We start from the raw sequence: 15,310 nt of genomic DNA, 5'->3' as shown, positions 1-15,310 counted from the left end.
CTATTTTTTAGTCAGTCTAACTATAGGTTTCTCAAGTTTCTTAATCTTCTGGAATAACCAACTCTTGGTTTGGCTAATTCTCTGTTTTTCTATTCTCCATTTGTCATTGCATTAATCAGTATTCTTTCTTTCCTTCTACTAGCTTTCTGGTTCAAATTCTTTTCCTTTTTGTAGTTCATGAATATAAAATTAGGTTGTGAATTTAAGATATTTCTTTCTTTAATATAAGCATTTACAGGTACAAATTTCCCACCTACTACTGCTTTTACCTCATCCAATAAATTTTGGCACGTTGTTTTTATTTTCAATGGTCTCCATATATTTTCTAATTTCACTTCTAATTTACTCTGACATATAGGTTATTTAAGAATGTGTTTAGTCTCCACATACTTGTGAACTTTCACTTTTCTTGCTGCTATCATTTCTAGTTTTTGTGATCTAGATTGTAATTGGAAAAAATGTATTTTATTGTATTAAAATTTAAAATTTATTAACACTTGATTTGTGGCCTAATATATAGCTATCCTGGAGAATATTCCATATGCAAATGAGAAAATGTATATTCTGTTGTTGTTGTGTGGGTTATTCTGTATATGTGTTTTAGGTCAATTTTGTGTATAATATTCTTCAAATCCTCTATTTCCTTACTTATCTTTGTTTGTTTGTTTGTTTGTTTTTCTTACTTATCTTTGGTCTGCCTATTTGAAAGTGAGGTATGAAGTGTCCTAGTACAGTTGACCCTTAGTATATGTGAGGGATTGGTTCCAAGAACCCTGGTATATCAAAATGCATACATACTCAAGTCTTGTGGTCAGCCCTATAGGACCAATGTATATAAAAATTTGGCCCTTCATATATGTGGGTTTCACATCCCATGAATATTGTATTTTCAATCTGAGTTTGGTTGAAAAAAGTTCACACATAAGTGTACCTATGCAGTTCAAATCCATGTGGCTCACAGTCAACTGTATTATTGGGCAGCTACTTCTCTCTTCAATTCTGTATTTGCTTCATATAATTAGGAGCTCTGATGTTTGGTGCACATATGTTTATAATTGTTATATCTTCTTGGTGAAATCATCCTTTTAGTAATATATAATGTTCTTCTTGGTCTCTTCTAACAATTTTTCACTTAAAGTCTAATTTAGCCCTTAGTAAAGCCACTCTTGCTCTCTTTTTATTACTATTTATATGGAATAACTTTTTCCATCCTTTCAGTTTCAATCCATGCATGTCATTAGATTTAAGCATATCCCTTGTGCAGAGCATACACTTGGATACTGTTTTTTTCAGTGGTTTTGCCAGTCAACATCTTTTGGTTGAGGAGTTTCATTCATTTACACTAAACTCATTATTTGTAGGAAAGGTCTTACCATTTTGTTATTTTTTAAATGTATTACTGCCTTTTGCCCCTATTTCCTCCATTACTGCCTTCCTTTATATTGAGTCCTTTTTCTGTAGTGATACATTTTGAATCTCTTCTCATTTCCCTTTGTGTGTCTCACTGATATTTTATTTGAAGAAACATAACATTCTACATGCTACAGTCTAAAGTTATAACCATCTATTTAAAATTGATACCAGCTTAACTTCAGTCACATGCAAAAACGCTACTCCTTCACAACTTCTGCTTCCCTTCATGTTATGTGACTGGTATCATGTATTACAACTATACATATTGTGTACCCATTCACATAGATTTACAATCATTTTAATGCATTTTCCTATTACATACTGTACAAAATAAAAAGTGGAGTAAAAATTAAAATTACAAAAATAGTGAGTTTTACATCATTCATGTAATTTTATTTACTTTAGATATTTATGTTTTCATATGGTTTCAAGTTGCTGTCTAGCATCCTTTCACTTCAACTTGATGGCATCCCTTTATAACTTCTCATATAAATTGTCCTCTGGTAAAGGACTCTCTTGGCTTTTGTTTCTTTAGAAAAGTATTAATTTATCTCTCATGTTTGAAGGACAGTTTTGCTGAATATTGAATTCTTGGTAGACGACTGTGTGTTTTTGTTTTTTTCAGCAGAGAATACATTATCTATCCTCAGATGTTTGCTGAAAATCTGCTGACATCTTATTGAAGATTCTTTGTACATGACAAGTCGTTTTGGACTTGCTGCTGTCAAAATTTTCGTTTGTCTTTGTCCTCCAATAATTTTTAATAATATGTCTCAATTGGGTCTCTTTGATTTTATCTTATGTGAAATTCATTGGGCTTGGATTTACAGAATAAAGTGTTCTTCATATATGAGAAGTTTTCAGCCTTTGTTTCTGTAAAGCTCTCTTTGACTTTTTCTGTCTCCTCCTGGGACACCTATAATGCATATATGGTTCCTTGGGTTTCATGTATTTTTACTCATTTCTTTCTTTTTTTTTTTTTTTTGCTTCTGAGACACAATAATTTCCTATGACTTATCTTCATGTTCACTCATTCTGATGGTACTGTAGCAGAAGTAGAAACAATGGGCCTTAGGGGCACTTACCTGTGGCTTCAGGACCTGCTCCAACCCAATCTCGTATATACCACTTCCAAGTGGAATACCAATGTGCACATACAATTTAAAGATATGGAGTGGCCAACTACACCCAATTCATAATGGAAAGCTTGGCTCACATGCTAATTTGGTAGCCCATGGTTAAGTGCTCTGTCTTTACTAAGTGGGAGCACTGCTTGATGCCAGGAGTTCAAGACCAGCCTGGGCAACAAAGTGAGACTCCATCTGTACAAAAAAAAAAAGAGAGAGTAAACATATGTAGAGGATTTTCAGGGCTTCACTACAAAATTCTATGTGTTTGTGTTTTGATTCATCAGTTGTGGCCAGCCACTGTCTCCAAACATCACTATCTGTTTCTGATATTTCAGTCACTTGTGGATCTCCTGGATCATAGGATCCTACTGGAAGAGAAGCTTATATGACAGCTGGGACATATTGCACAACCTTGTCTCAACTGAGGCAAAATGATTTCAGGTCACTCATAAAAAGCAGAGTAGTACACCACAATGAAGAATAAGTAGCCTCCAACAGCTGAGCAGGGCCACTGGGCATTGGGACACTTTTTTTGGTTTTAGGAAGCATCATATGCTACTTTCCCTACCCCTTAGATTAGAAAGAGTATCTTTATTTTTTTGAGACAGTCTCACTCTGTCACTGATGCTGCAGTGCAGTGGTGCAATCTTGGCACACTGCAATCTCTGCCTCCTGGGTTCAAGCGATTTTCCTGTCTCAGGTTCCCAAGCAGCTGGGATAACAGGCACCCACCACCATGCCCAGTTAATTTTTGTATTTTTAGTAAAGACGGGGTTTCATCATGTTGGCCAGGCTGGTCTTAAACTCCTTAAGTGATCCTCCCGCCTTGGCCTCCCAAAGTGCTGGGATTACAGGCATGACCACCACGCCTGTCCTAGAAGGAATATCTCAATAGTTTTGCATCAGTGAACTCATGGAAATTTCACTGAAGTGGAAGTCCTATGAATATTTATAGGACTTATTCTCTCCTTCTGATATGCATGTGTCTTACAAACATGTCTAGATTACTTTCTACTTTTTTCTCACCAGGTCCAATCATCACATTAATGTGCCATTTGACAATAAGGATTCAGTCATTGTCAAAAAAGAGTGATTATTTCTCCTTTTTAGTACATAGTCACACAGGTTCATGGCCATAGTTTGCTGTGGAGAACTCTGAAATGTGGTAGGGTCTATTCTCATCCAGTATTGGCCTCCCTTTCATGTAAATGAATGTGGATTTGTAAACTGGACACATCTTGGATTTCATTTTGGGGCTGTGACTCTGTGTTAGGTGATTCCAGTCACCCTTTCCTTCACTTGCAATAGAACTCTTTTGAGTTCTATTGACAGAGTAAAGACAGGGCTTGGCTTCAGTTCACCCCGACTAGAGCATTCTTTCATGCGTTCCCAATGATCACAAAACCCACACCTCTACCTCACTGCTAAGAATTCCAGGAACTGGCCTTGGGTGATAACCGAAGTTGTGGAGTGTCTCCCTTCAGGATGAAATGCAAAACAATTGATTTACAGCCTTGATGCCACCACCCAGACCACCAGGTGGCCCATTACACAAGATAACCATTGCAACCAGGTAATGCTGACCTGAATGCCCTACCAGTCATGTGCTTTGCCCAGCCCAGCCTTTAAACCCTATCCCTGATGTTAATTCCCACGCTTTGCCAAATAAACAATCCCATGAGCTCTTTGAAGGGAGTCAGGAAATTCTATTTTGTGCTGCCTTCCTTATGTCCGGGCATGAGCTCCAATGAAGGCTTGTCTGGGAAAACGCTTTCAGTCTCATTTCAATTTCTATTGCAGAGAGCCCAGGAACCTGTGGTTGGTGGCATATTCTTTGGGGATTTGTCTAGGATCATGGGACATGGGCGACCTTTCTCTCCCTGAGGGGGAGACATGTGAGCTGACAGGACTGCTGGACAAGATTTCTTCATGATTGAAAATCACCTGACTGAACTTTTGATTCAGTGTTACCACAACGGGTGGCTTTCTCCAGCCTCATGGACTTTGCCTCTGCCTCTACTATAGAGAGCTGAAAGCCGGAGGATCGTGACCAACTCAGCATTCCAGTGAGGCTATATGATCAAACAACATACTGTTTATCATGAATGCAGGATGTGGGCAAACTCATATCTGCACCTGCCACCAGAAGGTATGCTGAGTTCAATCACTCCCTGGTGCTGTGCTCCTTGAGGTTATCTACTAAAATATCTGGAGACTACTGTTCAGAGAATGCAGTCATGCAGGCCTGCATCGAGTCAAGCAGCTGACTGACAACCACTTCCTTCTCTCTTATCTCCTTTGCTCAATAAATACAAAGAGAGCTAGAAGCTCAGGGCCCTTGTTCACTAGAAGCAAGGAGCCTCCTGACCCCTTCTTCCAAATATACTCTTTTGTCTTTATCTTTATTCTCACGTTCGTCCCCCTTTGTTCAGTCCAACAGGGATTGGGGCCACTCACCCTACCAGCCAATGATTTTCTTTTTTTTTTTCTTTTGAGACAGGGTCTCACTCACCCAGGCTAGAGTGCAGTGATGTGATCTTAGCTCACTGCAACCTCTGCCTCCCAGGCTCAAGTGATCCTCCTTCCTTAACCTCCTAAGTAGCTGATACTACAGGCATGTGCCACTGTGCCCAGCTACTTTTTGTATTTTTTTAGAGACAGGGTTTCCTCATGTTGCCCAGGCTGGTCTTGAACTCCTAGACTCAAGCAATCTGCCCACCTTTGCCTCTCAAACTGCTGGGATTACAGGAATGAGCCACCATGCCCAGTCAATCCCTTCCCTTTTTTGTTTCTCTCTTTTCCTCTTCCTATCTTCTTTCTTACTCAGGGTGCTTTGCCTCTCCTTTCCTAATCCTTACTGGCTTGTGTTGCCTGAATAGACATCCAAGAGGAATGGGTGGAAAGTTTCCCTGTCTTACTGATCCGAGTCACCTGAATAGACATCCATGCAGGATGAATCGAAAAGGTTGACTTTGCAGGCGGGATCAACGTGGCAAGCAGTGGGATGGACTGCACCCCTCCCCTGGACTAAGTTCGTTCATGTTCCAGTCCCAAGAAAAATCTCTCTCTCCCTCTCTTTTCCTCTCTCTGTCACCCTGGCCCTTGATCCTGTAACTTTATTCAAAACTCCGCACTACTCAGCACTTTGGGAGGCTGAGGCGGGCGGATCACGAGGTCAGGAGATCAAGACCATCCTGGCTAACACAGTGAAACCCTGTCTCTACTAAAAAATACAAAAAATTAGCTGGGCGTGGTGGCGGGTGCCTGTAGTCCCAGCTACTCAGGAGGCTGAGGCAGGAGAATGGCCTGAACATGGGAGACGGAGCTTGCAGTGAGCCAAGATCGTGCCACTGCACTCCAGCCTGGGCGATAGAACGATACTCCGTCTCAAAACAAACAAACAAACAAACAAACTCCTCACTACTTCACTTCTAATGTTCTACAGCACTAAAGGTGACTATAATCAACAGTAACTTGTTTTCGAATCCAAAAAACAGATTTTCAATTTTTTCCAACATAAATCATGTTTCAGGTGATACACAAATTAAACTGATTTAATCAGCACACATTATATACATGTATCAAATTTCACACTCCACAAATATGTATAACTTATGTGTCATTTAAAAATAATGATAAAATTATATCCAGATTCAAGCGCCTCTTGTAGCGCCTCCCACAGTCCTCACATTTGGATGGGTTTTCTCCACTGTGGTCTCTTTGTTGGTCTTTACAGTATGACCGGTGTACAAGCCTCTTTCCACAGTCTTCACATTTCAATGCTTTTCTTTGGCAGTGGAGTTTCTTATGATTCAAAATACTAGAAGCATGTCTAAAGCTCTTCCCACAGTTATCACAGTTATAAGATCTCTCTCCCGTGTGGGTTCTATGGTGGAAGTCAAGACCTGACTTACTAATGTAACCCTTCCCACACTCCTCACATTTGTATGGCTTTTCTCCAGTGTGGACTCGTTGATGGACCAAAAGATATGAGGACCATTTGAAGCTCTTCCCACATTCTTTACAATTATATGGTTTCTGTCCCATATGAATCATCTGATGCTTATGCAAATCTAGCCTATCAATGAAACTGCTTCCATACTCTTCAGATTTGTACAGTTTCTCTGCTGTGTGGACCATGCAATGCCTATTAAGACTTGACCTAAGACAGAAGCTCTTACCACATATTTCACATTTGAATGGCTTCTCCCCAGTATGAATTCTCTGATGTTTCTGAAGCTGGAAATTGTGCATGAAGGCCTTCCCACATTTCTCACAATTATAAGGTTTCTCTCTCATGTGTAATTTGCAATGAACTTTAAGTGCTGATCTACATCTGAAGCCTTTCCCACACTGCTCACATTTGAATGGTTTCTCTCCAGTGTGGACACTTTGATGAGTTTGCAGACGTGAGCTCTGACTAAATTCCTTACCACACACATCACACTTATAGCATTTCACTCCCATGTGGACCCTCTGATGAATATGAAGGGCTGAGATGTAACAGAAGCTTTTTCCACACTCATCACAGGTATGAGACTTCTCTCCTGAATATAACTGCTGAGGAAGATCAAAGATGGAAACATCACTGAAGGACTGTTTACACTTTTCACCCTGGAAAGGTTTTTCTCTTGTCTGAACTGTAGATATTCTTGCTTTAATCTGGGAGGGGCCGTCATCTTGTTCAAATAACTGAGAGTTGTTTATAGTGGAATCTTGAGACCTGGTTAAGTCACTTGCAATTTGTTCCCAAATTTGCTTGCAGGAAAATTCTTCATGTGTTCCTGCTTCTGGAACAGTCTCCATCTCAGTTTGGATTTTGCCTCCTATAAGGACACAGAATTAAGACATGTGGACAAGCAGGCCAGGCACGTTGGCTCACACCTGTAATCCCAGCACTTTGGGAGGCCGAGGCAGGTGGATCACGAGGTCAGGAGTTTGAGACCATCCTGGCCAATATGGTGAGGCCCTGTCTCTACTAAAAATACAAAAATTAGCCAGGCGTGGTGGCACGCACCTGTAATCCCAACTACTCAGGAGGCTGAGGCAGGAGAATCACTTAAACCTGGGAGGCAGAGATTGTGGTGAGCCAAGATCAGGCCATTGCACTCCAGCCTGGGGAACAGAGTGAGACTCTGTCTCAAAAAAAAAAAAAAAAAAAAAAAAAAAAAAAAACAGAAACAAACAAACAAAACACCAAACAAGACATGTGGACAAGTAAAGTCTTTGTTCAGTATTTTCAAGACTTCACACATAGGATGTGGGATTTAACTTTTAATGAACGTTCATTTTCTGTTTTCCAAGTGCACCCTGGATTCTGGTTTGCATGAGATCAATTTAGAACCACACCGTGTCTCATATGTAAAATTCTGGATAGAAATAAAATACTTATTTAAAAAATTAATATATACACTTCACTTGTTGCTATTTCTAGTGAGTTTTTTATTCTCAAATTTTGTGTGGTAAATTATAAAGCTAAAATACTACATACGTAGTGAAATATGAATCCAAAGGAACTTTAAGGAGAAGCAATAACAGAATAAATAATTTGTATATTTGTCTGTTATACATCCTTACAAAGAAGTTAACCTAACTTGAAAGATGTCAGGACATTGTTGTCAGCATCTGAGAGGTAATCTCTAGGATCTTGAAGTGTCATGCCTGAGGAGAGTCTCTTTGCTTGAAGGTAAAACCTGGGTAACTCTGGATAGTGAAACAATATTATTTAGGGTTGTGACTGGCCACTCCTTTGGGGCATGGGGGGTGGTACTCCTCACATCAGAAAGAACGTCAGTGTGATTCATGGAGGGGCTTTACCTCACAGGGAATCAGTGAACCAGGAGACTAAATAACCACATGGGAATCAACCAACCAATCATGGCTATGAAATGGAGCCCCAGTAATTACTCTGGATCCCAGCACTCAGGTAAGTTTCCCTGATTGGGAGTTATCTGTGTCTAAGTCACATGCTAATCCTGGCAATGTAATATACCCCACTCCACTGGGAGAATACAATAGAAAATAAAGATTTGGTACTTCCCTGGTCTCTGTCTTATTTGGTTTGTCTCTTGGTTAACTATAATATGCATGTTTTCCCTGTAAGAATCAGTAACTGAGGATAAAAGCATTCAGTGAATTCTAAGAGTCTTTCTAGCAAATTACTAAACATGAAGATAGTTTTGAAAAGCTGCCAAATTTTCACTTGATGTGAAGTGAGAGCAGTCCTCTGTAAAATGTCCCACTAAACTTCATAGTTGGTTGAACTCTTCACAATGCTAAACACCAAACACCTCAGAGTGTTTAATATCTATACATTCAAAGTATTCCCCCACAATAATTTTACACATGTATAAAACTACTTAATCTTATTTTTTCTGTTTTGATATAGATAGTAAGTAACTTGGTTATCTGAAAGAGCACAGGCACAGACAACTGTAGTTCTGAGGGGAATCTGAAAAGCTGTCCTTCCAGGGGTTCACAAAGGGGGATGCTCCCGATCAGACAATCAAAATTGTTAAGAAACACGTGGAATGAAAAGAAAGTCTATGAGGTAAACAGGCTTTATAACTTTTTATACTCAAGACTATGCCTCAATGAGCTGAAATAAAGTTAAAACCTGCAATAAACATTTACAAAACAAGAACTAGAATGAAAATTATTACAGCATTATGACAAGCAGGAAAAATGTCATTACATGAATTGCTTACTAAAGCCACTCACACACATCTACACACATGAAAAATGTTTGTCCAGATTACATTGAAAGATATGTTTCTTACTATGGCTCATGCTCACAAAATGTTTAGAACTTTGTCAGGATATTACCAAGTCCTGAATTAGGTAAATTTTTCCAATGGAAAGATAACTTGCAAGTTTTTCCAATGGAAAGAATCCTGGAAAATATTCATTGGTAAGTATGTACCTTTCAGTACACAGTAGTACATGGATATATTTAATATGCTGTCATGTATAAATAAGAAGTCTTTAAAGAGAAGTGGGAGTATCTTTTGGGAGGTTTCTATTTTGAGAACAGTTTCCCAATTCCTTCCAGGTCATAAAGTTCACGAGATGAAAATACAACACTATATCTCTATAAAGAAAGATTTCTGTAAAATCTATATTCCTTCACATTTTTGACAATTAAATTTGTATAAAGATGCAGAAATAGACACCACATTTTTTGAAGAAAAACGTGGAAATATAAGCAACATTCAGCTCACAGATATAAAGAATTTCTCACAGACATGAACATGGTCCTTAAGGAAAGCTCCAGGGTAAGCCCCAGGGAAGGCACGTTTCTCAGTGTGGTCATGAAAACCATGCTTGAAAGTTTCCACGGGATGTGGGTCAACTGCACACACAGAAAACCAAACATGTCAAGAGAACCTAAGGAAGTCAAAATTGGATAAGCAGCCATGCACAGACAAAAAAACAAACAAAGAAACAAACAAACAAACAAAAACTGTCCTGCAACATATAGTCAGCCTCTATATCTGTGGGTTCAGCATACATGGATTCAACCAACAGTGCATCAGAAGTATTTGGAAAAAAAAAATTCCACAGAGTTCCACAAAGCAAAACTTGAATTTCTCACATTGAGTCCTACACATTGAATCCATGTGAATAAAGCGATGGGTAGGCATTGCATTTGGTGTTATACCTAATCTAGACATGACTTAAAGTATATGAAAAGGGTGTGTGTAGGATATACACAAATACTTTACATGTAGAAGGGACTTGAGCATCCTTGGCTTTTGGTATCCTCAAGGGGGTTCTGGAATCAAACCCCATGGCTACCAAGGCATGACTATATAACATTCACTCTGGTATGTTTGTCACTTATTAGCTATCTCCATGATTCTTATAGACAGTCAAGTCCTCTCATCCATTAATTCATTCATAAGAATACCAAATATTTATAGATACCTGCCATGTACCAGGAGTATTCTAGGTGCTGAAGATGCAGTCATAAAGAAACAGATAAATGCCTTCAAGAGATTACATTGCAAAGGGGAGAGGTGACCTATCAGTAGACAAAAATACATGAGACACAACACGGCAGGCCAAGAAGAGTAAAGATAGGATAGTATTTTCAATAAGGTGCTTGGAGACGACCTCTCCCATGATATTAAAACTGAGCAGAGAGCTGCATAAACTAAAAGAGGGGTCAGTAAGTTTTGTGGGGACAGTGTATTCCAATCAGAGAGAAGAGCAAGTGAGGGCTCGGAGGCAGAAGCTTTTGTAGTAGAGAAAATAATCATTCCTGAAAGATGTCTACATCCACTCCTCAGAACCTATGAACATGTTACGTTCCACAGCAAGGGAGATTAAGGCTGCAGATGCCATTGAGGTCACTAGCCAGCTAAGCAGAAAGTGGGAGGGTCATCCTGAATCATCCAAGAGTGATGAATACTATCACAAGGGACCTGAAAGGTGAAAGAGGAAGGCATAAGAAGAGTGGCAGAGGGAGCATGACTATAGAAGAATGGTCAGGGATGCAACGTAGCTGCTTTTGAAGATGGAGGAAGGGAGAGAAGAGCCAAGGAATGTAGACAGTGACTACAGACTGGTAAACCAAAATGAAGTCTTCTCCTCATGAGCATCCAGAAAGGAACAAAGCCCTAAGACAGCTTGATATTTGCCCAGTAAGATGTGTCAGACTTCAGGCCTACAGAAGAGAAAGATAGGTGTTTCTTGTTCAGTCTGCTGAGTTTTATGTCACTGGCCACAATAGGCAATACGATGTCCTTGGCAGGACAGAGAAACAGCAGGGAGGACAATGTGCCTGGAAAAGATGGAGCAAGGGGGAGAGGACAGGAGATACAGTCAGACAGAGTGGGATGAAGAGCAGATCATAGGATCTACAAAAGCCACTTAAAGAGGTTGTAATAAAAACAAGAAGCCGGAAAGGCTTTGAGCTGAGGAATGGCAGTGTGACTTCCCCTTCCTAAGGATTACTTTGGCTACCGTGAGAACGGATGGAAGGGTGGGAAGGGTGGGAGCAGGGGCATCAGCAGGGAGGAGGTTGTAATAATCCAGGAAACACATTCAGCCATTTACCCCAAAATGCTGGAAATGGGCATGGACAGAAGTAAAACAGAAAGGAATCACATGCAGGGACACACAATTGCTTGGTTCTTACCCGAATTCCCTTCTCTTTGGCTTGTTGTCTCCATCACCCAAAACTTTTCTTCCCTTAGGAAGTGGAAAGTATCTCCATGGAATGGTTGATGCCCTGTGAACAGGCAAAGTCACGTGCTTAATCCCAACATATTCAAGGTAATATCATGTTGGTGCAAACGTAATTGCAGTGTACCATTACTTCCAATGACAAAAACCACAATTACTTTTGCACCAACCTAATAGCTAGGCAAAATTTACTGGAAATGTAGGTTCTCACTGCACACTCAAACTTGAAAACCCTAGGGTTAAAAAACCACTCCTGGGGCCTGACATTCCATTACAGAGAGTGCCCGTCCTCACCCACTGAGAGCAGGTTCCTGAAGTTCTCAAGCATCACATCTCGGTACAGCTTCCTCTGGGCAAGGTCCAGCAGCTGCAGCTCCTCCTCAGTGAAGACCACAGCCACATCCTTGAAGGTCACTGCCTCCTACAACACCAAGCAGATGTCACCTTGATCTTATGGCTAAGGACTATTGGGAGACAGCAGCATTGCATTGGCACAAGGGACAAGTGTAAAGTTGTTTTGGATCTTGAGAGACATAGGTCAGCTTATAGATTTCCTACTTATTCTGTTTGTGTCCTCACAATGACTGATTAGGCAATAGGGGTTTGGAATGGAGACTGCACACACCAGTCAACAGGGTGTGTCCTGAATAAGTAGTGGGTGAAGGACATTTACTGAGATGCTATCTCCAACTCCACTTCAGGAAAGCTTGCTGCAGAGTTAAGAGTGATATAGTCCAAATGCTCTGTTTGAGTCGCGGGCCCTTTGATGAAAATGAGGCTGAGGCAGGAGAATCACTTGAACCCGAGAGGCGGAGGTTACAGTGAGCCAAGATTGCACCACTGCACTCCAGCCTGGGCAACAAGAGCGAAACTCTGTCAAAAAAAAAAAAAAAAGGCCACAGAGCAGGACTCCGTCTCAAAAAAAAAAAAAAAAGAAAAAAAAATGAGAGAGAGAGAGAGAAAGAAAATAGTAGATAAAGTTAAAAAAAAAAAAAAGCAAAAAACAAACAAAAACTCCTATAGACGTCCAAGCCCCTGAGCCTTGCCTCAAGGTGCCTTCAATCAAGTCCTAACTTACATTCTCCACCTGTTCCCAGCTAGTACCTCTGCCTCAATGAGAATTGCATTCAAGAGGTGATCAACTCGGGCTCTGACCTGGACTGCCTAGGTTTCAACCCCTGCTCCACCTGTGTCTCATGCCTATCTTCAAAATTAAAAAAGCAGTACCTCTCCACAGTGTCACTGTGGAGATCATGTATTTTGGGGTATAAAGTACTTGGAATAAAGTTACCAATTAAGGCTTAATTATTATCGACACCCATGCCCGAGGGACAAATCCTACACGCTCTCCGTTGAGATAAGCATCTCTGTCAAAGAAAAAAGCCAACGATCACTCACGTAGAGCTTTGCCCTCAGTAGCCAAGAAGTCCCTTCCTGCGGCTCTTTTGGAAAGGTCGGGCTGGGGAAAAAGAAAGCTGTGAAACACCCTGACCGTTTTGCTGTCCCCCATTAAAGTTAAATGCTCCCCTCGCTTTCCTAAAAAGAGGTCAGAAGGCGTCAGGGATCATCCAGCGTCCTGCAGGTATCAGGCAGAAGGGCCGGGGCCCCTGCAGCTGGAGCTCTGACCCCACCCGAGGACCTGACAGGCTTCGTGGGAAATTAACAAGAGAACACCAGACACCAAGTGACAGGGACTGCTTTTAAGGCTCTCATTTGTGTTACCTCTTTCAGGTCCCAAAATGATTCCATTAGGATGGTCCGAAAAGTCCCGTTACAAAACAAACAAACAAAAAACCAGCAATGGAAGATAAACGGACATTAAGTGACACTCCACACCACACTGAAAGGGGCCGCACACGTAGGGAGGAGGGAGACGGACTAAGCGAGGTCAAAGCAGGGCACACCGGGCCGCGCCAATCCCACTCCCTGAGATGCTGGCAGAGCCCCCCGGGGCCAGAAGGCTCAGCTGACGGGAACGGCAATCCCCGCCCGCGCCCCTCCAAACCTCTGCTCTCCGCCCAGGCTTCTTTTCTCCTGGATCGATCATTGGGTGGTTGCGAGCCCCAAGCAAAGGAGACTCGTTCGGAAGGACTCGCAAGATGTGGAAATGACTCAAACTACTATGGTAAGTGAAATAGCAACGTCACAGTTGGGGACCGGAAGTGCTCGAGCCTCCACAGAGCGCCTGGACTCCACTTCCCAGAATTCCCCGAACTCGCCCGTCTGAGACAAAGGGCCCGCGACTCAAACACGGCATTTGGACTATATCACTCTAACTCGCAGCAAGCTTACCTGAAGTGGAGTTGGAAATAGCATTTCAGTAAATGTCCTTTACCCACTACTTATTCAGGACACACTCTGTTGACTGGTGCGTGCAGTCTCCATTCCAAACCCCTATTGCCATTCCTATCGCTTCCATAAAGCCTAAGAAATCAAATATTTTCTTTCTCTGCCTTCATCTAGCTAGAACTTTTCATGGGACACAATTTTGGGAAGTGGGACATTAGGAGAAGTGAGCTGTCCTCTCCTGACAAGAGATGTGCTTGGCAGGCTGTGAGTACACGAGGAGTTAAAAGAGTAAAAAGGTGATCGTCTCAGTGGACTGTAGGTATTGGCGAGGTTCTGATATTACTGATGCTAGCATGCTGGTGGGACCGAGGTGGAAATACAAGTCAAAGTTGTTGGAGAGTAGTGCTGCAAATTATTATGGAGGAATGTTTGCTAGAAAATGACGAGGTCTAAAATAAGACCATGGGAGGGAGTGTCCCTTGATATTTCACATGAATCTTAGGTGGATTTTTTCATTTCTGAGAAAAATGTTACTCTGATTAAGGATTGCATTGAATCTATAGATATAGATATTGACAGCCTTGCAATATCAAGTCGCCCAATCCATTAATAATGGATATATCTCCATTTATTTGTGCCTTCTTTAATTTTTTTTTTTTTTTTTTTTTTTTTTTTTTTGAGATAGAGTCTCACTCTGTCGCCCAAGCTGGAGTGCAGTGGCACAATCCTGGCTCACTGCAACCTCTGCCTCTTTAGTTCAAGCTATTCTCTTGCCTCAGCCTCCCGAGTAGCTGGGATTACAGGCACGTACCACCATGCCTGGCCAATTTTTGTATTTTTAGTGAAGACAGGGGTTTCACCATGTTGGCCAGGCTGATCTCGAACTCCTGGCCTCAAGTGATCCGCCTGCCTGGGCCTCCCAAAGTGCTGGGATTACAGGCATAAGCCACCGCGCCTGGGGTGCCTTCTTTAATTTTCTTTAGTAAGATGTTGCAAAATTCAGTGTCCAAGTGTTTCTTGTCATTGGTTAAGATGGTTCCTAAGTAATTTATTTTTTTAATGCTATTGCAAAGGGAACTATTTTCCTTTTCAGATTGTTTTTGTAAAGAAATACAACTGCTTCTTCTATGTAGATATTTTTCCTGCAACTTTTTGACTTTGCTAGCTCTAAGAGTTTTTTTTCTTGTGAATTCTTTAGAATTTTTATATATAAGAACATGTCATTAGCATATAAACACAATTTTACCTCTGTTTCCGATTTTAATAGCTTTATTTTCTTTTTCTATCTA

General features: G+C 41.0%; 1 protein-coding gene across 1 annotated transcript; it reads right to left on the bottom strand.

Moving 5' to 3' along the window:
• Window positions 1-6,069: 6,069 nt before the first annotated feature.
• On the bottom strand, window positions 6,070-13,865 carry ZNF222 (zinc finger protein 222). The gene is made up of 4 exons (XM_003281215.3): window positions 13,738-13,865; window positions 12,027-12,153; window positions 11,686-11,778; window positions 6,070-7,369 (listed from the first exon to the last, which is right to left on the bottom strand). The coding sequence occupies exons 1-4, from the start codon at window positions 13,777-13,779 to the stop codon at window positions 6,156-6,158; spliced, it is 1,476 nt and encodes a 491-aa protein (XP_003281263.1). The 5' UTR covers window positions 13,780-13,865; the 3' UTR covers window positions 6,070-6,155.
• Window positions 13,866-15,310: the final 1,445 nt, after the last annotated feature.

This window comes from Nomascus leucogenys, chromosome 17 (genome assembly GCF_006542625.1).
Source record: "Nomascus leucogenys isolate Asia chromosome 17, Asia_NLE_v1, whole genome shotgun sequence".
In the NCBI taxonomy this organism is placed as follows: Eukaryota; Metazoa; Chordata; class Mammalia; order Primates; family Hylobatidae; genus Nomascus; species Nomascus leucogenys.
The sequence above is the reverse complement of the archived record's forward strand: the minus strand, read 5'-3'. Positions and strand labels throughout refer to the sequence as shown.